This window comes from Westerdykella ornata (assembly GCF_010094085.1).
Source record: "Westerdykella ornata strain CBS 379.55 unplaced genomic scaffold EI97scaffold_16, whole genome shotgun sequence".
NCBI lineage: Eukaryota > Fungi > Ascomycota > Dothideomycetes > Pleosporales > Sporormiaceae > Westerdykella > Westerdykella ornata.
In genome coordinates this window covers 409,230-428,989 of record NW_022986866.1, presented here as the reverse complement: position 1 = coordinate 428,989, position 19,760 = coordinate 409,230, and the positions used below count along the sequence as shown (strand labels likewise).

The 19,760-nt window shown below is 56.6% G+C and overlaps 9 protein-coding genes across 9 annotated transcripts; 4 read left to right on the top strand and 5 right to left on the bottom strand.

The window, feature by feature from the left end:
• The first annotated feature begins 1,231 nt into the window (after positions 1-1,231).
• EI97DRAFT_88374 (uncharacterized protein) lies at positions 1,232-3,115 on the top strand. Its single transcript, XM_033803181.1, has 4 exons — positions 1,232-1,544; positions 1,638-1,854; positions 1,907-2,485; positions 2,560-3,115. Exons 1-4 carry the CDS (start codon positions 1,356-1,358, stop codon positions 2,865-2,867), a joined length of 1,293 nt encoding a protein of 430 aa, XP_033652651.1. The 5' UTR covers positions 1,232-1,355; the 3' UTR covers positions 2,868-3,115.
• Positions 3,116-3,646: 531 nt separating this feature from the next.
• Positions 3,647-4,954, top strand: EI97DRAFT_459738 (uncharacterized protein; the record flags this gene model as incomplete). Its single annotated transcript, XM_033801034.1, has 6 exons — positions 3,647-3,667; positions 3,771-3,789; positions 3,846-4,016; positions 4,112-4,165; positions 4,217-4,313; positions 4,366-4,954. The coding sequence occupies 6 exons, from the start codon at positions 3,647-3,649 to the stop codon at positions 4,952-4,954; spliced, it is 951 nt and encodes a 316-aa protein (XP_033652650.1).
• A 203-nt stretch (positions 4,955-5,157) lies between these two features.
• Positions 5,158-6,869, bottom strand: EI97DRAFT_88394 (uncharacterized protein). Its single transcript, XM_033803182.1, has one exon. It carries the CDS (start codon positions 6,822-6,824, stop codon positions 5,361-5,363), a length of 1,464 nt encoding a protein of 487 aa, XP_033652649.1. The 5' UTR covers positions 6,825-6,869; the 3' UTR covers positions 5,158-5,360.
• Positions 6,870-7,011: 142 nt separating this feature from the next.
• Positions 7,012-8,250, top strand: EI97DRAFT_434673 (uncharacterized protein). The gene is made up of 2 exons (XM_033798686.1): positions 7,012-7,110; positions 7,160-8,250. Exons 1-2 carry the CDS (start codon positions 7,069-7,071, stop codon positions 7,952-7,954), a joined length of 837 nt encoding a protein of 278 aa, XP_033652648.1. The 5' UTR covers positions 7,012-7,068; the 3' UTR covers positions 7,955-8,250.
• Positions 8,251-8,822: 572 nt separating this feature from the next.
• EI97DRAFT_357581 (uncharacterized protein) lies at positions 8,823-9,308 on the bottom strand (the record flags this gene model as incomplete). Its single annotated transcript, XM_033794919.1, has 1 exon — positions 8,823-9,308. A coding segment is annotated over one exon (486 nt), but the record flags the coding sequence as incomplete, so codon positions are not given.
• A 443-nt stretch (positions 9,309-9,751) lies between these two features.
• On the top strand, positions 9,752-10,202 carry EI97DRAFT_459734 (uncharacterized protein; the record flags this gene model as incomplete). Its single annotated transcript, XM_033801033.1, has 2 exons — positions 9,752-9,969; positions 10,124-10,202. 2 exons carry the CDS (start codon positions 9,752-9,754, stop codon positions 10,200-10,202), a joined length of 297 nt encoding a protein of 98 aa, XP_033652646.1.
• Positions 10,203-10,489: 287 nt separating this feature from the next.
• On the bottom strand, positions 10,490-11,972 carry EI97DRAFT_380002 (beta-Ala-His dipeptidase; the record flags this gene model as incomplete). Its single annotated transcript, XM_033795738.1, has 2 exons — positions 10,490-11,791; positions 11,850-11,972. The coding sequence occupies 2 exons, from the start codon at positions 11,970-11,972 to the stop codon at positions 10,490-10,492; spliced, it is 1,425 nt and encodes a 474-aa protein (XP_033652645.1).
• Positions 11,973-12,711: 739 nt separating this feature from the next.
• EI97DRAFT_88243 (nucleotide-diphospho-sugar transferase) lies at positions 12,712-15,721 on the bottom strand. The gene is made up of 5 exons (XM_033803180.1): positions 15,371-15,721; positions 15,291-15,318; positions 15,140-15,246; positions 14,268-15,091; positions 12,712-14,220 (listed from the first exon to the last, which is right to left on the bottom strand). Exons 1-5 carry the CDS (start codon positions 15,401-15,403, stop codon positions 13,077-13,079), a joined length of 2,136 nt encoding a protein of 711 aa, XP_033652644.1. The 5' UTR covers positions 15,404-15,721; the 3' UTR covers positions 12,712-13,076.
• Positions 15,722-15,989: 268 nt separating this feature from the next.
• On the bottom strand, positions 15,990-17,726 carry EI97DRAFT_434670 (uncharacterized protein). The gene is made up of 4 exons (XM_033798685.1): positions 17,687-17,726; positions 17,503-17,592; positions 17,125-17,198; positions 15,990-17,073 (listed from the first exon to the last, which is right to left on the bottom strand). Exons 2-4 carry the CDS (start codon positions 17,581-17,583, stop codon positions 16,110-16,112), a joined length of 1,119 nt encoding a protein of 372 aa, XP_033652643.1. The 5' UTR covers positions 17,584-17,592; positions 17,687-17,726; the 3' UTR covers positions 15,990-16,109.
• Positions 17,727-19,760: the final 2,034 nt, after the last annotated feature.

Genomic DNA, 19,760 nt, shown 5'->3' with positions numbered 1-19,760 from the left:
ACGAGGCGACGGAAAGCGGCACGCCGATTGGAGGGACATGGGACGAGGAATCAGGTGACGAGCGGCATTGTGGGCGGCATCGAGGCGGCATGGGACGAGGTGGCCGGTTGATGAAGTCGCGGTGGCGGTCGCGCATGCTTCTTGCAGCCCAAAGGATGGGAATTTGGAGGTTTCTATAGGTGACGCGGTAGAGGGGAGTATTGTGTAGTTACTGTACTGGTCCATAATGACGGCGGGTGTTGAGTTGGGATATGTGGTGTGTGATTAGCGGGATCGGAGCCGATCCCTGGAGCTGCTGGCGACTTTGCCCAGGTGTGCAGGGAGTATCTGAGAAATGGGGTCGATGGAAATGCGCTTTGAGCGGAATAGCTCCGAGCTGGGTTGGTGCCTTGGTGAAAGAGCGTTAACATGATTTGAGCTTCATGATCGGGTTAGGTTTTGTAGAACGACAGAGTCCCGGGTCTAGGAATAAGGCTGTCGATTCGAGGGCTTGCCGGTGATATACACAATTGCTGTAGGTGAGTGATGACTGCGACAACAGCAAAAGATGTGAGCACCGACGGAACGGAACGCCGCGGAGATGCAAGCAGGCCAAGCTCATCTAGCGGGATCCGTCTATTCCCCAAACGGTAACGCGACGCTTCCAGCCTTGCAGGTTTTCCTTGGCGGACCAGCCCACCTCGAGGGAAGAGGAGATGCATCACACGCAGTCTTCTTCAGCAGCCTTGTCTCTTCTGCACACAATGTCGCCTCGCAGATGTGGAGCTGACTGTTCTCTCGCCAGTAGTTCACAGAGTACAGAGCCACAGCCTGGCTATAGGATAAGTGAGGTTCCCATCTCGGCACGCCAGCAGGATTGTGTGATGGTAGGAGAGATAGTGTCCAGGTGGGCCCCCTCCTTACAAGTACTAGCAGCCCAGCCGAGCCAGCAAAGAGAGCTGGGCAGTCCCTCACGCGCGTCCAGGTGCGGTCCCGCCCTCTGCCTCTCTGCCTTCGTTGAAATCTCAGCCGGTCCCCCTGCCCTTTTGTTTCCATTACCCAAAAGCTTACCTCACATCTTTCCCCTCGCGCCCACCCACAGCTCTCTCTCGCGACGTTATCAGACATTATCAAACCCAAACACTCACGCCTTCGATTCTTCGCTGCCAGGACCCGGCGCTACGGCTGCCCCTCCTCGTCGTCGTCGTCCGCGCGCTTAGCCGAGTCCCTTCCCCTTCCCTCTTTCCCCAGATTGGGACACGGGCACGAGCCTGTCGTCACCCTTGGCGTCCCCAGTCTCTGTAGACTGTGTGCCCCTCCAGTCCACCGCCGGAGGGGTGCCCGTGGTAGATAGGGCCAGCGACGGTCGTTTGCAGATGCCAGATAGTGCCGTAACAGATATGACGGCCCCCGTGGGCAAGACGGAGCCCTCCCGCGACGGTTCCGCCAGCTCCAACCCTTCCTCGCCAGACGCAGACCGAGAGCCTGACCCAGAGCCCGTGGGCACCTATCCCCAGGAAAACCCCCAGCAGCAGCAGCAGAAGCGCAAGGGCGGCCGCAAACCAGTGAGCCTCTCCTCTCTCCCCGTCACCATTATGGCCATGGCCACCACCTTGACCGTCGCCATGTCCAGAGTAGAGCTAACCAAGCGTCGCAAGATCTATGCCACCTCCGAAGAGCGCAAGCAGCGCAATCGCCAGGCTCAGGCCGCCTTTCGCGAGCGCCGCACAGAGTACATCAAGCAGCTCGAGTCCACCATCAAGCACCAGGAGGAGACGCTGCAGAACCTGCAGAATAGTCACCGCAATGCCGCCGACGAGTGCCTCATGCTCCGATACAAGAACTCTCTGCTCGAGAGGATCTTGCTCGAGAAAGGTGATTCCGCCCCATTCACTCCTCGTCGCCATTTCCCTGCTGACTCCCCCAGGCATCGACGTCCAGGCCGAGCTGCGCGCGAAGACTGGCAGCCCTACCGTAGGCCCTACCCGCGGGCCCGTCTCTGCGAATGCGTCTCCGAGCCTGGCTCCTCTCCAGCAACGCGCCATACTCAATAGACAACAACAGAGGAGATCAATTGGAGGCCTGCCCAGGGCTGACGGCAATGGCTTGCCTCTGATACAGCCCGACGGCCCCATACCGAACCGCTCCCCGCTGGCCCAACCCACGCCTGGTTCGCATATTCCCTCTCCGGCCCAGTCTTCCACACGATCTCCCAACTTCGTTGGACAGGGCACCTCTGTGTCTCCCAATTTTGGGCCCATACCCCCGCAGCAGCAGCAGCAGCAACAACAACAACAAGCACAACAACAGCAACCGCGATTGCGGCCACATCCGCCGAGACCGTCCTTTGCATCCGTGATAGCGCCCCAGCGGCCGTCAGTCATCACCAATAACCCTCCCTCCAACGGTTCCTCAAACGCATCTCCTGCAATCACGCAAAGTAGCACGAGCGGCGGGCCGCACTCATTCTACCCCTCTCCATTCGAGAGTCATATGAACCAGCTCGGCAAGCTCCCCCGTTTTCTTTCCCCTCTTAGGCATAGGGCTTTGTTCGTCCTAGGACTGATTGAGTTATAACAGACCAGGAGTACGACGAACAAGCAGACATGATCGACCAAGACGACCCCCCCGACCAGTCCCCCGCCGCCGGCCCCGCCCCGTTCCCTCAGAACTACCCCCAGTCGCAATCGATGCAGCCACCAATAGCACCAGCACAGAATACTCACTTCGCCTCCTCGACCGCCGTCGCTTCCAACGAAAACAGCCAAACCGCTGCTGTGTTCAACCCGATGAACCATCTCTTCGACCCCTACGACCCGATGCTCGACGCCGATCCCTTTGGGCTCTCAGCAAGCATGCATTTCCCGACCATGTATGATTCACGATAACGATTCGAGACGATACGGGACCCAAGGATCTTTTCTGGGAGGTATATTGCTCTGATCTTTATTAGCGGGCGCTATGGTTGCCGCAGTGTGCATATCGGTGTATCGGTGTTGGGTTGACTGGCTTCCAACGGATAATTATCAAAAGTATGGATTTATCGGCAATTACGGTGTGAAATGGCTCATTCGACTACCCAATTACCTGCTATTTGGTCACGAAAATCGTGTCGGAGCCGATGCAAAAACGTGCATCGGTCAGCATTTGCAGGAGTGTACATATGTAATTCGAGCCCCCGAGCTCTTTCACCTCTCTATTCTTATATGTTCAGATCAAAGTCGCCCCTGCCGCCATTGGTTCGGAGAACACCCAAGGCTAAAGAACGTCCTTTTGCAGGCCGAGATATGTCGGGCGCTCTGCTAATCGGTTCGGAAAGCATTATTACACAAAGCGTGCGGAGCTCTGACACCCCTCTCAAGACATGACGTCTGTCTCAAACCATGCCCAGATATGTATCTTGCTTTGTGGTCGTTGGAAATCGTGCACGGACCAACTTACTAAGCGATTATTGGACGACTCCACAAACCGCTGAATTTCCCATTTTGCACCAACCTCACTTCTCATCATCAAGCTGCGAACCACCCCCCATCTGCTCCATCGCAGTGTCACTTTACGAGAGCCCAGACTCTACTTGTTTAGGGTCAGCTCTCACTCCCAACCCTTCTCCCCCAGCAGATTGTGCGTCTAGAGGGAAAAGCGCGAAAGGCGCTTAACTCACCCCACAATGTCTGCTATTGCTTCCAAGGTCAGCCCCGCGCCATTACCAGCTCGCGAGCTTCGCCTCCTGTTCAGCATTGCATCTCGGAGCTGTCCGCTTTTACCTTCCCTGTACTGACTCAAGTCTGTAGAACCTCTATGAGCTCCTGGGTATGCCAAAGCCCCATCGTCATGACCCCACGACGTGTGCTCATCCCCATTGACAGGCAACGACCCGGAGCTCGACCCCGACAGACCGGCCGAGCCTCCCACCAAGGCTGTCGACAAGCCTCTCCCTAGGACTGGCAAGCGAAATGCTCCTGCCGAAGCTCCCGCTTCCCAGACGACCGGAACGACCGGCCGCACCCAGCGTCAGGGCCCCAATGCCAACGAGAATGGTACGTCCGGCATCACCAGAGGCATGGACATCCTCAGCAATCGATCATGAACATGGCCTACGACAATTGGACCTTTGACTGACGTACGCATGCAGCTTTCCGTGATCGCGGGGTAGGGTCGGACAAGAACCGAAGCAGGGGATCTGGCGGTATGGGCACTGCAAAATGTCTCTCTCACAAGCAACCACTAACATGTTTAGAACCCGGTGAGCACGTCCGTGGACGTGGTGGTTTCCGTGGCCGTGGCCGCGGCCGTAGCGCCGTCCTTGGTGACCGCCACAGCAGGACTGGCATTGCGTACGAATCTCCTTCCACATCTACCGCAAACAGTTTTTCTCACATCTTTCAGTGAACACGAGAAGCAGGCTGCTCACGGCTGGGGCGCACAGGACGGCAACGCCGAATGGGACGATGAGAAGGCCGGTGAGGCCATCGCCAAGGCGGATGAGAAGGAGGAAGGAGTCGTTGCTACGCCTGCTGAGGAGCCCGAGCCCGAACCGGAGGACAAGACCAAGTCCTATGCCGCCTACCTCGCTGAGCTGGCCGAGAAGAAGCTATCCCTTGCCGCCCAGAACGTGCGCAAGGCCAACGAAGGAAGCTCCGCCAAGTTCCCCGAGGGCAAGCCCGTCACCCGTGACGAGGATGAGGCCTACATTGCCGGCTCCGGAGGCAAGGCCAAGCGTGAGCGCGAACGCAAGCAGAAGGAATTCGTCGAGCTCGACGACGCCAAGCTCCACCGCGAAGCCCGAGACACTAGCTTCCGTGGACGCGGCCGTGGCCGTGGCGAGTTCCGTGGAGAGGGACGCGGACGGGGCGGCGAGGGCCGTGGCCGTGGTGGCGCCCGTGGCCGTGGAGAGGGTCGTGGTGGACGCGGCGGACGTGGCCAGTCCGGCCCCAACCTTGCCGACCCCAGCGCCTTCCCCAGCTTGGGCTCATAGCCGTGTTGACCATGTAGTCGACCATGTGTGTGCACACGATATCTCTTCGTGGAATGGACGTGTCACCTACCCTGGAGGCGGGAATCTGGCTGTATATTCACATCAGCAATCAGTGGAAGGCGAGGAACGGGTTTAAATCAAAAGCAAGCAGACGGATGGAATCTGGACAGACAAAGTGCAAATGATTTTGATTTCTCTCTCTCTATCCCTCTTACCAAGCATGGGTGCCGGGTATTGAACTAGATATATTTTCCGTCCCGCCGATTTGAATTTCCATCCGTTGTAGAAGAAATGATTTGCAGGTCCTCGCTGAACCATCTCTGAACAAGCCGAATTCATTCCATATCCCAAACGCCTCACGCCCTTTCATTCATGGAAGCAAATGAGCCCGCTCAAGCACAACCGGCTAATCACTATCCTCGTCCACTCTCGCCCTTTTCCTCTCCCTCCCTTCCCCCTCCTGCAACCCATACCTCTTCCCTCCCACCTCCCCCTTGACCTCACTGATCATCTTCTCAATCTGAAACGGATCCTCCGTGTCCTTCTCAAACTGCACCGGCCCTTCCCTTCTTTCCGCCACATCCGCCCCCTTGAAACCCCTGCCCTCCTTCACTCTGCCCAAAACCTCGAACTTGCTCGACTTGTTGATACGATCGAGCGTAGCGTCTTCATCCTCCTCCTCCTCGTCGTGCGCAACGGACGGTCGGTAGATGGAGGAAATGGCATCCTGCGCCGCGAAGAGAGGCTTGTCGTAGTGCTGATCCTCGTTGAACCCGGCATCGAACCCACTACTCTGGTTGAACAATCTCGAATCGTACATGGACTCACCGCTCTGCGTCGGCTTGGCCAACCCCAGGGCCACCTTCTCCGAGATGTCGCGGTTCTGCTCGCGCGCGAGCATCTGGATGCGGCGTTCGGTGCCCATGCGCGACTGGCGCAGTTCTCGCTGGAACTCCGCGCGGCGCTCCCGTCGAGCTTCCTCTCTGCGACGGGCGGCGGCTTCTTCTTCGTCTTCCTCCTCGTCCTCGCTGCTGGAGCCGGAGACTGAGGCCCTGGCAGAGGAGCGGCGACGGCGGCGTGCGGAAGCTTGGGCCCGCTCTTCGCGCGCTTGCTGTGCGAGTTGCCGGAGATGTTCCTCCTTCTGCAGCTTCTCCTTTTCGGCAAGGCGTTGCTGCATGATGGCTCGTTGTTTCACTTCCTCGCGCGCATGTCGGTCGGCGGCGAAGAGCGCCTCGCTGAACTGCGCAAACTTGTCGTTGATGGTGATGTCCTGGAGACCACGGCCGTCGGCCGCGAGACGCTTGTCCAGCGGGACCGTGTAGCCCTTTGGATTCTTCCAGTTGGAGATGGGCGGCGGGATCTTCCACATCTCCTGGTCTTCGGCCGTGAGTTTGCGGGGAGGCGAGTGCAGGACCGGGGGCGGGGGGGAAGGGGGTCCGCGAGGGATCTTCTTGTGCTTGAATTTGGGCGGTTCCATGGGGTCGAGCTGGCGTTGCTGGATCTTGAAGATGCGCGTCTTTCCTTGGGCTTCGCCCATCTGCGCGGTGGGCGTGTAGCGGACGAAGGTCGGCTCGTCCTTGGACCTTCCCCTGACGTTCTTGGGGTTCTGCGCCGCCGTCTGTCCCTGCACCAGCAAGGCCAATGCTTGTGCTGTTCTTTCCTTCGTCTTCTCCACCTCCTCCTGCGTTGGCCTCGCCAGATCCAACTCTCCCGTATCCGCTCTCTGCCTCAAGGGAATCAGGTCCTTGAAGCTGGCCTGGACGATCCTGGATGCAGAGTGCCCTCTCCGCGCAATCTCATCGTATTTCGTTCTGCCATCCGCGTCTGTGCGGATGGCCAGCGCATTCGAGGGGCGCGGAGCCGCGTTCATTTTTGAGGGGTGGGCAGTGGGCGTAGAAGTGGTGGGTGAGGGCGGTGATGGAGGTTGGCAGTGACGCCTTTCCAAACTTCAGGCTATGCCAAGAGATTTCACGTGACCTTATCAAGCGCCACAAATCAACTAACCGAGCGATCCCCTGTAAGGTGATTCCTTCGTAGGTTGAGTTACCCTTAGTCGGCGCATCTCAGTTGGCAACCAACTGATAGAGCCATGAGTGCAGCTTCGTTTTGAGCCTATGCTACCTAGATGGAGAGGTTTTGCAAAGCTACATGCCAGGGTCTGTTATATCTCTCCTCCTCCAGAGTCTTGATGTTGAGGAGCAAAAGCAGGGCCACCAACCAATCAACTTCACTCGCAAATACATTATTCCATCTCCGCCCAAACTTTCTCCCCATCCCAAACAACCTCAACATCCACCATCCAACCCAACGGCGAAAACAAAACCCCCCACAGTCATGCGTCCCAACACGCAACCCCTTCTCCTCCGGCGCCTTCCCCAGCAGCACCGCATCTCCCTCCTCCCCGTCACCCAAACCCGCCACGAATCCTCAACAAGGCGGCACACAAAACTCCTCCGCATCCCCGAATCCCCCTCCTACACCCCCTCAGGCGCCTCCCCTTCCCTCATCTTCAACCCCCCCTCCGCCGCGCCCAACGTCTACCACACGCCGCTGAAATTCCTGCCTCGCGACGACGAGCGCCGGAAACTTTACGAGGTGGCACTCACCTACGCGACCACGACCGCGCACCGACGACAGACATCGCCCATCGCGGCACCGGGGACTCCGCTCTCGGCGCCGTCGCACCTACCTCCTAAGCCGTCTACGTCGCTCCCGCCGGCCGTGCGTGCACCCTACGAGAAGAAGTACCATCTCACCGAGGCGGATATCGAGGAGATACGGCGGTTGAGGGCCGAGGATCCGGAGCATTGGACGAGAGTGAGGTTGGCGGAGAAGTTTGGATGTAGCCAGTTTTTCGTGGGCATGGTGGCCAAGAATGCGGAGAAGGCGGAGCGGGTGGCGGCGGAGCATCAGAAGGCGAGGGAGAGGTGGGGGGCGAGGAGGAGGATGGCCAGAGAGGATCGGGCGAGGAGGAAGGTGCTTTGGGGGAGGGATGCGTAGGGGGGTGGAATGAGCTAATAGGGCTGTTTTGCGAGGAGAGCACGGTATGGGTGATGAGGGTGAGAGCGTGGAAAGATATTACGATCATCTTGTCCGACAGCGCTACTTGGAGCTTTCGGCCTGGAGGTATATGTACAAATGTATGTGCTACATCTGGGTGTACGATATCAAAAGAGGTGGCATAGAAGGGCTGAGAGTGCGTCTGAAATTTCAGGCGAGTTCATTGTATCATATCCTTTCCATCTATATCATAGACTGCTTCGAATGCAGTCACTATCAGCCATACCTTCAGTCTCTTGTCGAAGTATCTCCCCTGAACACACCGTTCCGTATTCCGCGAGACCTGTCGATTCCACAGTCCAGCCACAGGAAATAGCAACCCCCAACCATTCACAAAGTCAACCCACCCTCTCATCCCTCCCTACCCACCCACCTCAACATCAATCCCTCCCTCCCTACCAATACCCAACACAAAGCTCTCCCCTTCCTTCCCCCCAACCTTCCAAACCTCAATCGGCCCCTTCCTCACAACCTCCCACCTCCTCTCCCTCTCGCCCTCTGCCTCCTCAACACTGATTCCCGGTGCAAACGGCACCACGTCCACGCGCCGGACGGCCAGTCTCGTCACGCCGACTCCCTGGGGCCACGACGTCGGCAAGGGGGCGCGGAAACCGGATGCGTGGGCCGAACGGGAGGAGAGCACGAGGGAAGTGGAGAGGAGGCGTGATAGGGAGAGGAGAGTGGTTGTCAGGGCGTGCGAGGCGGAGGTTAGGGGGTTGCTGCTGGTGGTGGTTGCCGTTGTTGTACTTGTCGTACTCGTGGCTATGGGGACAGATGTAGTACTGGCCCCGCCCCTCACAGCCCAGTAAAACGCATCCACGTCCTCGATGATGAGGGCGTGGATCCGGCGATCTGTGCTACGGTGTCGGCGGCTGTCGAAGAGGTAAGCGGGCAGGGAGTCGAGGGTTGCGAGGAGGCTGGGCCAGCTTTGCGGGCGGAAGATGTGGATGTGCGGGAGGGCGGTGTGGATGCTGGTTTTGATGATGCGGTGTATTTCTGAGGGGCCGGGTGGATTGTGGTGCGTGTCTGTTGGTGCTTCGGGGGAAGGCGAAGAGGGGGAGGGAGAGGAGGAGAGGCGCTGTTTCAGGAGCACGGCCATGGTGTGCACGAGGCGGGCGATGCTGAAGTGGGATAAGGGATCCAGGATGATGACGGCGGCATTGTGACCGCCTATGGGAATTGAACAGAGAGAGGAAGGCAGGACGGCGAGGGCGGTTATGAGGTAGATGAGGGAGGTTTTTCCTGCGCCGGGGAGGTGGTGAGACGAAGGTGGAGAGATGAGTTCGAGGATGGGTCCGCCTACTGCTTCTGCAATACTTCTGCTCTTCTTCTGACCTTGCTGGGGAAAATTCCGGATCGAAGCTGTAGCATTGCTAGCATCCCAGGATTCGTCGCCGTGTTGGTGTGTGTTGCGCTCGGATTGCGGTTGTGGTTGTGGTTGTGCTGGAGCCGGGCCCGATATCAAAGCATCCAATTCAGGAATCCCAAAATATCCCTTCTCTTTCTGCTTCCCCTCCTCCACCATCTCTCGCAACGAACTCAACACCTAAGTTAAGGATCAGAAATCAGTATAACTCCCGAAAAGTTCCATATCTACCCACCTCACCCAACCCCTCTCTTCTAACCTCCTCCAACAACCTCGTCCCCGCCCTCCTCGCCCCATCCCCATCCATCACTCCTCCACCACTCATCCCTCACCCTCGTCACCCTTCCTCAATAATCCACACCACGACCCCAATGGCTCCACCCATCCCCACCTTCCCAGTTCCCCACCTCCCCCTCGAAACCAGCACGCTTCCCAACGGAAAACCGCGAAAACCCGCAATCGACCTCGAGCGCGACTGCGCGCCCAAGCAACTCACGCAGTACAAGTGCAATATCGATCCGAAGAAGAAGAACAAGGAGGGGAAGAAGCCGCTGATTGTTTGCCTGCCCGTCGTGAGGTTTTATCGAGCGTGAGTTTTTTCTTTCCTTCTCGTGTCGATTCTTCCCATCGGATGGTGGGAGGGTGAGGTTGAGGCTTGGCGGGCGCGGTGTCACGTGGGAATGGGACGATGGGACACCCATTGGAAATGAGGGAGTGTGTGCTAACGGATTCCTGTTGGATAGGTGTCCGGATGGGTTACATGTTGAGACGACAGTCTGGGAGGCGTGGAAAGAGAGGATAAAGACCGCGGAGAAGGCGTGATATGAAGAGCGACGATGGAGAGAGCGCCTGCGAACAGAAACTTCAGAATACTTCAGCCACGGTCCAATCAGGAGCACAACACCATCCTATATGAAGGAGATTAAGACGAGGGAATTCAGTCATGCCGTAGCACAAGGCGAAGACAAAGGGTGTACCGCCATCCGTGCATAGTACAAACTTGCTTCTATCAGGAGCACCACTGCGCTACCATTCAGGAATACCGGAGAGCAAAATGTGTACAATATTATGTATCATCAAGCTGTCTTATATCGCTTTCAGACTTCTATTCAACTCCTCTTGATCTCGCCGGCCACGTAGTGCAAGTACGCTCCGAGCAGCTTCGTGCCCTCAATATAATTCCTCTTGTCCAGCTTCTCGTTTGTCGAATGCGCCATATCTGTTGAGCTACCCATGGGAAGCAGCAACACGTTCTTCCCAAGCTGCTCCTGGAACGTGAGTGTAACCGGAATGCTGCCACCCTCCCTCGTCATATCTGGCTTCACGCCGAACACCCGCTCCACAGCCTTGGCCGCGGCAGTGTAGTTAGGGTGGTTGGGGTCCTCGACCCACCACTTGCCGCAATGCACGACGTGGAACTTGAATGTGTTCTTGGACTTGAGTTTCGCGAATTGCTCGTTGACGTGCTTCTCAACGAGCTTGGTTACCTGGTCGATCTCCATGTTCGGCACTGTGCGAATAGAGAACTTGCCAATGACCTTGGCGGGAATGACTGTCTTCGCCCCGGGGGTGTAGAAGGCACCTTCGATGCCATGGAGTGAGAGTGAAGGGTAGCGCATCCGGTGCTTGAGGGCGTCCTCCTTGTTGGTCCAGATGGAGACGTCGTTGCCGAGCGACTCCTTCAGATCATCCATGGTGAAAGCAATAGGAGGATACAGTGCTGCCTCTTGCTCAGTCACGGGCGCAACCAAATCATCAATGCCATCGATCAGAATCTTGCCATCCGGATCCACCAGGGAGCTCATGATCTTGATCAAGTCTGTCATCGGCTCGTGCGTCACACCTCCGTGGACACCGGAGTGCAAATCCTGCCCGGGCCCAGAGATCTCGAGGGCATAGTAGTTGCAGCCACGGACGCCATACGTCAGGCACGGCTTCTCTGTGCCCAGCCAATAGTTGTCCGAGATACACACCACATCGACGTCCTTGAAGAACTTGTTCGCCTCAGCGGCAATGAGATCATCCAGGCCCTCCGAACCGTTCTCCTCCATTCCCTCAAAGCACATGATCAGGTTCACTGGCAACTCGACTCCTGCCTTCTGATGGGCCTCGATGGCGTTCAGCCAGCCCAGCACTGGCCCCTTATCATCTGTGCTTCCGCGGCCGAACATGCGTCCCTTCTCGTCAATGGTCAGTGTGAAGGGATCCGTTGCCCAGCCGTCCGACTTTTGTGCGGGCTGTACGTCGTAGTGGCCATATACAAGTACGTTGAGCTTGTTTGGGTCGTCGCCGTAGCGACCTAGGAGACAGGGCGGGAGGTCCAGGTGTTCGCGGCCAGGTTGCTTTCCGAGCTGGCGAAGCTCGACGGTTCCACCGAGGGCTTTGATCTGTTCGGCGAGCCACTCGCCCATCTTAAGAACACTGTTAGTTCCATCATTGGCAGAGCGTTCTTGGGCTACATGCCTTGACGACGTCCGGTCTCCGCGCATCTTCCGAGCTTATGCTGGGAATGGCGACAGCATCTCGCAGTCTCTCAATGAACTTGTCCTGCAGGTTGTCCACTTGCTTGAAGTAGGGGTCGAGGTGAGACATGGCGTCGAAGTCTTTATAGAGGTATGGCCAAACTGTTCCTGGTCTTTGATGATGCGGTATGGAGAGGGCACGGAGACTGGGATTTGGGGAGAAGAATCGCCGTTTTTGGTGCACGGTTAGCGTCGGGGCGGAAGAGAGGAAAGTGAGGGCAGCTGGTGAGAATCGGGTAGGTGATAACGGCCTTATTAGAGGAGCACGATGCAGCAAGGTGACGGGGGTGAGGGGCAAGCGGGGCATGGTTGAGTGCAGGTCCACGGGTGTCGAATAATGGAACGTCATGTGAGGGTGACGCTGGGGCGCATATCGTTGACCTGGCCCATGCTCCCAACCCCGTGAAGGAGCATTCAATGTTGAGGAGCGCATTGAAGGGCGCATTGAGGGTCAAGAGACCGGTACGGCGATCCATCATGAGGTGAGGAATTTGGATGAATGTACCAGCTAGCGCAATGGAATATATCATACAATACATGCAGTCAAAACGGCGGCTCAACGGTAGCAGCTCGAGGAAAGCCTACAAATGCAAACGCGAAGTAAAAACTGGAGCCAGACTGAAGGAGAAACAGCGCTCAATCAACATAATCATGCATGAAGAGTCAAACGAATATAAAGCCGTGCCCATGCCAAAAGACATATAATACACGAGGACGTAGGCCAGTTGAAGCTACTCGCTCACACCTCGAATGCGGCAAACGAGAATCAGGACACAAGGAAAAAACAGAGTAATCAAGATACCAAACCCTGCCGTGTCTGTGTGGGACTGATGTTGTCGTCAGATACCACACGCGTGGCGGGCTCGCCAAAGTCCGGCTCTTTCAGCAGTGGCTTGGAGACAGAGGCATTCCTGGGCTTGGGGGCCTTCTCTTGGCTGTCATCGGACGTTTCCTCATGACTGGTTTGCCGCAAGACACGCAATTCCTCAGGAGTTGGCACCGAATGCTCCGGTAATTCTCGCAACGGGGGGTCTGGATGTACCGGCGCCTTCAGGTGTTCGAATTCGAGGAGGGATGATCGTCGCAGTTGCTCGAGCCTTTCCTGCGGATTCTTGTAGCATGTAAAGTCAGCATCCGTGTACGCACAATCCAAGACGATTACCATGTAAAGCAATCATAGCGTAGATGCGACAATGGATGCAGAAGATGATGGCACGGAGGGATCGGAGCTAGGTGACGGTGCCAGCAATGAAGGATCTGTCAGCGATGCAAGAGGCGCTCCGCGAGCACTAGTACCGCTCCGATATTTACGTTCGGGTGGAACCGACAGTTTCTCAGAAGCGGTGGCTCTCGATGATTCTGTTCCTCCTGGAGCCTCAAGTTTCGCAGGGCTTTGCGGAAGGAGTGAAGAAGTATCATGGACAGGGGCGACGGTAGGAATATTGGGGTAATCATGGCCAGGGCGGTAGAAGTCTTCAATGCGAGCAGATTGAAATCCACATTGGGGACATTCAAAACGTACCCACTCAGCTTGATCCGGAACTCCTTCAGCCTCTGGCAGCTCAAACGCTGCATCCTTGTCCTTGCGCCACACAGTAGGGCGGGGTGCTGGCGTCACGGGGAGGCTCGGTCGTTCGACTTCAGATGGAAAATCAGTAATGAGCACGCTTTCGCGACGGCCTTTACCACTACCGTCAGATACGAGCTCCTCGGGGCTTCCGCTTGAGTACAGAACTTGGGGCTTCGCCCGTCGGCTGTGTGAGTTCATTATAGCGCGCACATAATGCTCAATCCCTGGCACAGAATCCCAAGCGTTAACACCGCTCTGATGGAACGCGTCAGCCATTTTCGGGGTAGAAGCTGGTTCAGGACTGGCAGAAGCTGTCGTTTCTGCTCCTTCTCCCGGCTTTGACGTTGTCTCTGCTCCTTCGTAGTGGACAGTAGAAAATGGATGCGTTGGAGCAGGTGCCTGAGCCGGAGCCTCCGCCAGGGCATGGGTTGGGCCTGAAGCGGGGCCTGGAGCCGGAGCCGGAGCCGGAGCCGTCGGGTTTGACATCGCTTCAGGAGTCGGCAACGGAGATGTATCTACTGAGAAGATGCGAGTGGGCTTCGGTCGGTCGGGGATCTGCTCCCACGGGAAGATGGGCTTTGGCGTCTCAGACAGCGTGGGTTTGGTATCTGGGACTTTGTACCACATATCTTTTGGAGGCTCAGGGTACGATTTTGGTGCGTGGAACAACTCGCGGCTCTCGTTGAACTCATATATCTCTTGAGGGAAGTTTGCGGCTTCCGGTCTCGACTCAGGGGGCGGGGCGGATCTACCATATCAGAGGTGGCTACTGTTTGGTGTGAGCAGAAGACTTACATGGTAGCGTCCCATTCCATCTGTGGTGCAGAGAACCTGCGTTGCTCCACGGTTGGAGTCGGCTCTACTATCCCAAGTAGAAGGTTCTCTGCCGGTTCGCCAGGCTCAGAGAAAGGGAGCTCAGTGGTCGTAAGTGGTGCTTCAGGGGGTGCCTCGGGTTCGATAACAATATCAGGAATCGGGGCTTGTCCAGCAGGTGAAACTCCGGAATAAAGATACGGCTGTGGCTCTCGCTTGGTTTCCTTGAGATGTTTATCATGCACCGCCCACCACCGTGCCACAAGTTCACTGTATACTCCTGGTCCTCCGGGCGCTTTCTTGCCGTCCATCCACGGCTTGTCTTTGCCAATGAAGTGCACGGCGCTGATATTGGACTTGTAATAACGGTAAGCAGGCTCCCACTGGTACTCTGAATTGGGCGTGCAATTGTAGGTGAAGCTCAACCGATGCCAGTTGCGGTGCTGGTAGTATTGATTGAGAAGACCTTGGTCCGCGCCGTCAAAGCTGTCACCAGCCGCAGCCATTGTCTCCAACGCCCAATAGTCGCCCATGTTTGGCGTCACGACCATGAGACCCGAGTTGAACGCGTCAGGCCAGCCAATGTCCGGAGCAGCGGCGAAATCGGCATCGAGATCAAACAGCTCGTCGAGAGCTCTGAGCGCGACCATGTCCGCGTCGAGGTATACAATTTTCCGGAACTGGGTCTGTCTCCATAGTGCAATCTTGGTAAACGAGAACGCAAGGTCGGGCCGTCCCATCAAATACAGATTCGCGGGAATAGGGTTCCGTATATGTTGGACAGGTATCAAAAAGTCGTAGAGCGTCTGCAAGTGTCAGTCCCTATTCTAGCCGTCATTACGGATTCACCTTACTCTGAGCTTTTCCACCGTATCCGCAGACAGCGTGTCCAGCGTGACGAGAACTGCCAGCTTCTTCTTCGTTCCTGCATCTCGCAAGGAGTGAGCAAGCACGGCGGCGCCTGAGGGGGTCAGTTGAGTTTCCAAGACATTGGAATGTACGTACCAGGGAGATAAGAGTCGCTCATGAGGAGCTGCAAGGTGGTTAGGTCGCGTTGTCCGTACGACATTGGCTGCAGCTCTTACTGTGCAATACACGTCTTCCAGAGGACTCGCCATGGTGGCCAAGCTGTGAGGGGGATATGAGGAGGAAAGGGAAACAGGAGAACAGCTTCCCCGCCTTATAACGAAGTTGCAGGTGGTGAAGCGTGCCCAGGTGTCGATCACAACGTCGTGTACCAAAACGAGCAGCGGCTACCCAGGTCCGTAGCCCAATTTCTATCTTTCTACCACCATAGTACCGAATGCGCAAGAAGAATTGAAGCCAAACGCCGTTGGCGAATTGACAGCGGCCTAGCGTCGGGGGAAGAACTGCCCTTTCACCATATTTTTGCCCCAAAACCCTCGACTTCGGCTTGGCACAGAGCAAGCTTCAGCACGGACAGGTTCATCAAATGTTCCTGATGGGACCCACGCATGACAACTGCCAAGACTTGAGCAGCACGTGCGGCGTCGTGCTAGCCCGATGCAGTTTGGAACAACCGCTAGCTTTGTCAACTGGTCGGGCGGGTGCGTGCTACCTACAGAAGGTACCCACTGTGATGGAATCTTGGAATTGAACAGCTGTAAAACGCGGTAGCACCAGTTCGCCGCTCAATACCACATGCGTGACGGCTTCAACAGCACCCACGTGTAGACGCACGACTTTGAAATCGAGAGAATGTTCTCATTTGGATATCCATCATGGCAGCTACATGAAAAGCCACCATTTTGTCGCTGTCCCTAAACCGTAAAAGAAGTTGTAACCCGACCCAACACCTTTGTCTTAGTCCTCCTTCAACAGCCCCTGGAAAGCCTCGGCGGGTTTCTGGGGCTTGCCCTTGGACTCCACCTTCTGCTGACCCAACTTCTCCTTCGAGAAAGCAGCCGCATACGGGTTGAGGCGGAGCTGCACCTGGAAGTTCTTGAGAGGGTTCTTCTTCTGGACGACAGTGCGCTTGGTGATGGCACCGCCGCGGACGGGGCGGAGGACGTTCTGGACCTCGGAAGAGTTGATGAGCTTGCTGAGGTCGGGCTGCTTCATGATGGTGGAAGGCAGGAGGAAGTCCTTCTTGAGTGCCGAAGGCTCGGTCGTGGACCCGTAGATCTTGTCGAGCGCAGCAAAGGCAGACGACGTCCAGATGATGAAACGGCCAAGATGGCCGCCTGGGGCGAGCTGGAGAAGGTTCAGGGAGTAGACGGACGAAGTCTCAACGCCAGCGATGTTGCGGAAAGCAAGGACAAGCTCCTTGCCATCCTCATCGGGGTTGTAGACGACCAGAGGACCACGGCGCTGCGTGTAGCGGCGGCCTCGCATCTTACCCTTACCGGCACGGAGCTTGCGGGACTTCTTGACCTTCTCAACGTCAGGGCCCGCACCAACGGCCTTCAGCAGAGCCACAGCCTTGGAGGTCTTGGAGATGGCAGCGTTGGCGAAAGCAGACGAGGAGATGACGAGGGGAACCTCGGGGACGGTCGAGACTTCGTGACCACGGGCGAGCAGAAGAGCAGCGCTGGAAGAAGCGGCGAGAGCGGATGCGGTAGCGAATCGCTTCTGGTTCAGGTTGATCTTCTGGTGCCACTTGCGCCAGACCTTGGTCGGGGCGAACATGCGTCCGGAACGGCACATGTTACCGAAGGCAGCCTGGCCGGCACGGTGGGTTCCTCCACCCGACACACGGGGGATACGTGCGACAGCACGACCTGTGCCCCAAGACTCGGCAGAGGTCTGGTGGCCAGCCTTCTCGGAGCTGCAGCACTGTTAGATCTGCAAAGCTAAAGGTGGTAATTCGTCGACATACACAGCATAAGGTTGACGCTTGTTCTTGTTCATCCCAGTGTGAACGGCATGAACAATGTCAGGGCGGATGGGTGCCTATGATCGGTTAGCTGCTGTCTTCAAAGACATCCATTAGCTCCGCTGTCGTCGGCTTTGATTCATCGTCTCGAGGGCTCGGGAATTGAAGAAGTCGTCTCCATTGTCTACGACCAAGCGTTCGAGGCCAACCCTACGGTGAACGTATCTTCCTGCAAGTCGCTGCATCGTCTCACTTCCCGTAGAGCAATCGTATCGTCGGATATTCCAATCCCAACCAACTCTTCCCGTATTTCCCGAGCTCGTCCATGTGGTCGCAAGTCGACGACGGAGAAGCAGTGAAGGATCAATGTACTCGACTGACCTTGAAGACATTGGCGATAGGGAGGGTGTCCTGGGAGGCAGAGCCATCCGCATTAATGACGGTGACGGTCGGGCGCGACATGGTGAACTCCTGCGCTTGATGAGCAATCGAATGGTACAGTTGCAGCAGAAGAATAAAATGGTAGACTTTTGGATAGTCGGAAGGCAGGAAATACGGAACTCACCTGTGGTTAGTTGGGCCTCGGTTGGTCTGGAGTCGTCGCGGGTTACGAAATGAAGTTCTCGAGGTTGAGATTTTCGACGATGGAGGGCGGTGGCCGCCAAGACTTCCTCTGCTCGCTTGGTGGAGCACTAAACCCGATCCGATAATGACCCTTGACGATCATCTTCAACACGACACCAGACCGGAAACAGAAGGGGAATGAACTGTGCCATTTCACAGCTATCTAGGTCCTGATACGGTGCGCCTAGTGGCTTTGGAAATCCGTTTATTGGAAAAATCCCAAAGAAAAGCAGAAGGGGCAACGACCCAACGTCCCCGTAGCTTCCTAGGTGTCTGATGAAGATCATAGCAAACTATAACTATTCATCAGGATTGAAGATCCATTGTTTCGGGCTTACAACATGATCAACTTCATACTGGCTTGACGGAACGCATAACCCGAGAAGCATAGTCTAAAAACCTGTTTGATTACCGGCTAATAGACTCTGCAAGACGAACACTGTGGCCGTGTGTGAGGCACTGGTCGACAGCAGGTAATAAAGGCAAGCATGATCAATGGCAGCAACCAATATGCTGTCGGTGCGCTTCGTTCATCGTTGTGGCCTCGGCTTGACGAATGCAAGGTTCCAAGAGCCAAAAGGTGTCCACAATGCGACGCACAGTGATTGCATCTATCGTTCGACTCGGTATTGTTTGTTGCCTGCGACGGGCGGGCGAGAGCCACACTGGTGGCCTAGGTCTATCCTTTCCCATCCGAGCGTTTGGAGATGAGGCTGATGAAGTCTTTCGTAGGCGTGGGGCCAGTTTGCTACCAGTGATGCAACTGGGATTGGCGGGCTACGGAGGCAGTAGGAAGAGAAGGGCAGCGGTCGCTTGCTCAAACCAATGTCGTGGACAACCAATATGTTCAACTATGAAGTTTGGCACCGTGGGACTGTGCTCCTTCAAAAGCATATGTGCACTGAACTATCGACCCGGTTGAGATGCTCTCATGTTTCACGTGCGGTGTTGTGGTCGTTTGTTATCAAGCTGTTTCCAGTTCCTGCGACAACCAGGACTAAAACTGGGTTGCAGGAGTCGGCGCAGCAGCGAGGTTCGGCAGCTCGGGGGTCTGCAGAGACCAATGTTGGTCTGCTGCTAGTAGGTTGTAACTACGATGAACATCACCATAGTATTCGCAAGGTGCGGGTGCGTCCCGTAAGGCTGATCGATGATCGGGACGGGAGTGCTGGGAGTTTGTCGCGTGTTGTTGCCTCCACAGCACACACGGAAGGGGCCAGCTAAAAATAAAGCAAGGGTTGGGTCGTGCCTTCTTCCTCGGACAGGGAAATGGGAACAAAGGCCCACGAAAAGAGCAGGCACCCCTCACACAACAACGGTCATTTCGGTCATCTTGGTGTACAGAGGTACTCCCACCTCTCTTGCCCCTCCTCCCTCTCCATCATCCTGTACTCCGTCCCCCGTACCTCGCTGGTGCTCTCCCTCGTCCTCTCACGCTGTGCTGCAGTGCCATCTCGACGCCGGTGCAGGTGGGCAGGTCAGTGGCGGCACACGGGCGCCCTCCTACTGGACGAGCGGCCGCACCCCTCAGCGCGCGCCCAGCGAACTCACGGTTCGAGGCCAAAAATAACGGGCCAATCCGCGTCCACCACTGCTGCCCTAGCCGCCCTCTGCTCTGCTCACAACCACCCTCTCGACAACGACTCCATTCCTTCAACCAACATCGTGACAGGCCGCTCTACGCCTCTATCCCCATTCCCTCCCTCCCTCCCAATCCGCCCGCCCCTCGACCCCGGCGGCTCCGCTCGCGACGACTGTTCGACTTGCAGCCCGTCTTCCCAAAGTCGTTCAACACCTGCTCTCGTCAACTCCAGGTGTCGGTGTCGCATCGCCGCCTTTCTCGCAGGCTCCTCCTTTCTCCCTTCCACCCTCCCCGCCTCTCCCTCTCTCCCGCCGCGGATTGACGACCAAACTGTTTGTTTCGCGTCTTGTCGGCTTTTCTCCTATTGCGCATCGCCACATAAACAGGCGCTACGTCTGCCCAGTCACTCCTTCAAGCGCTTACTCGAGATCTG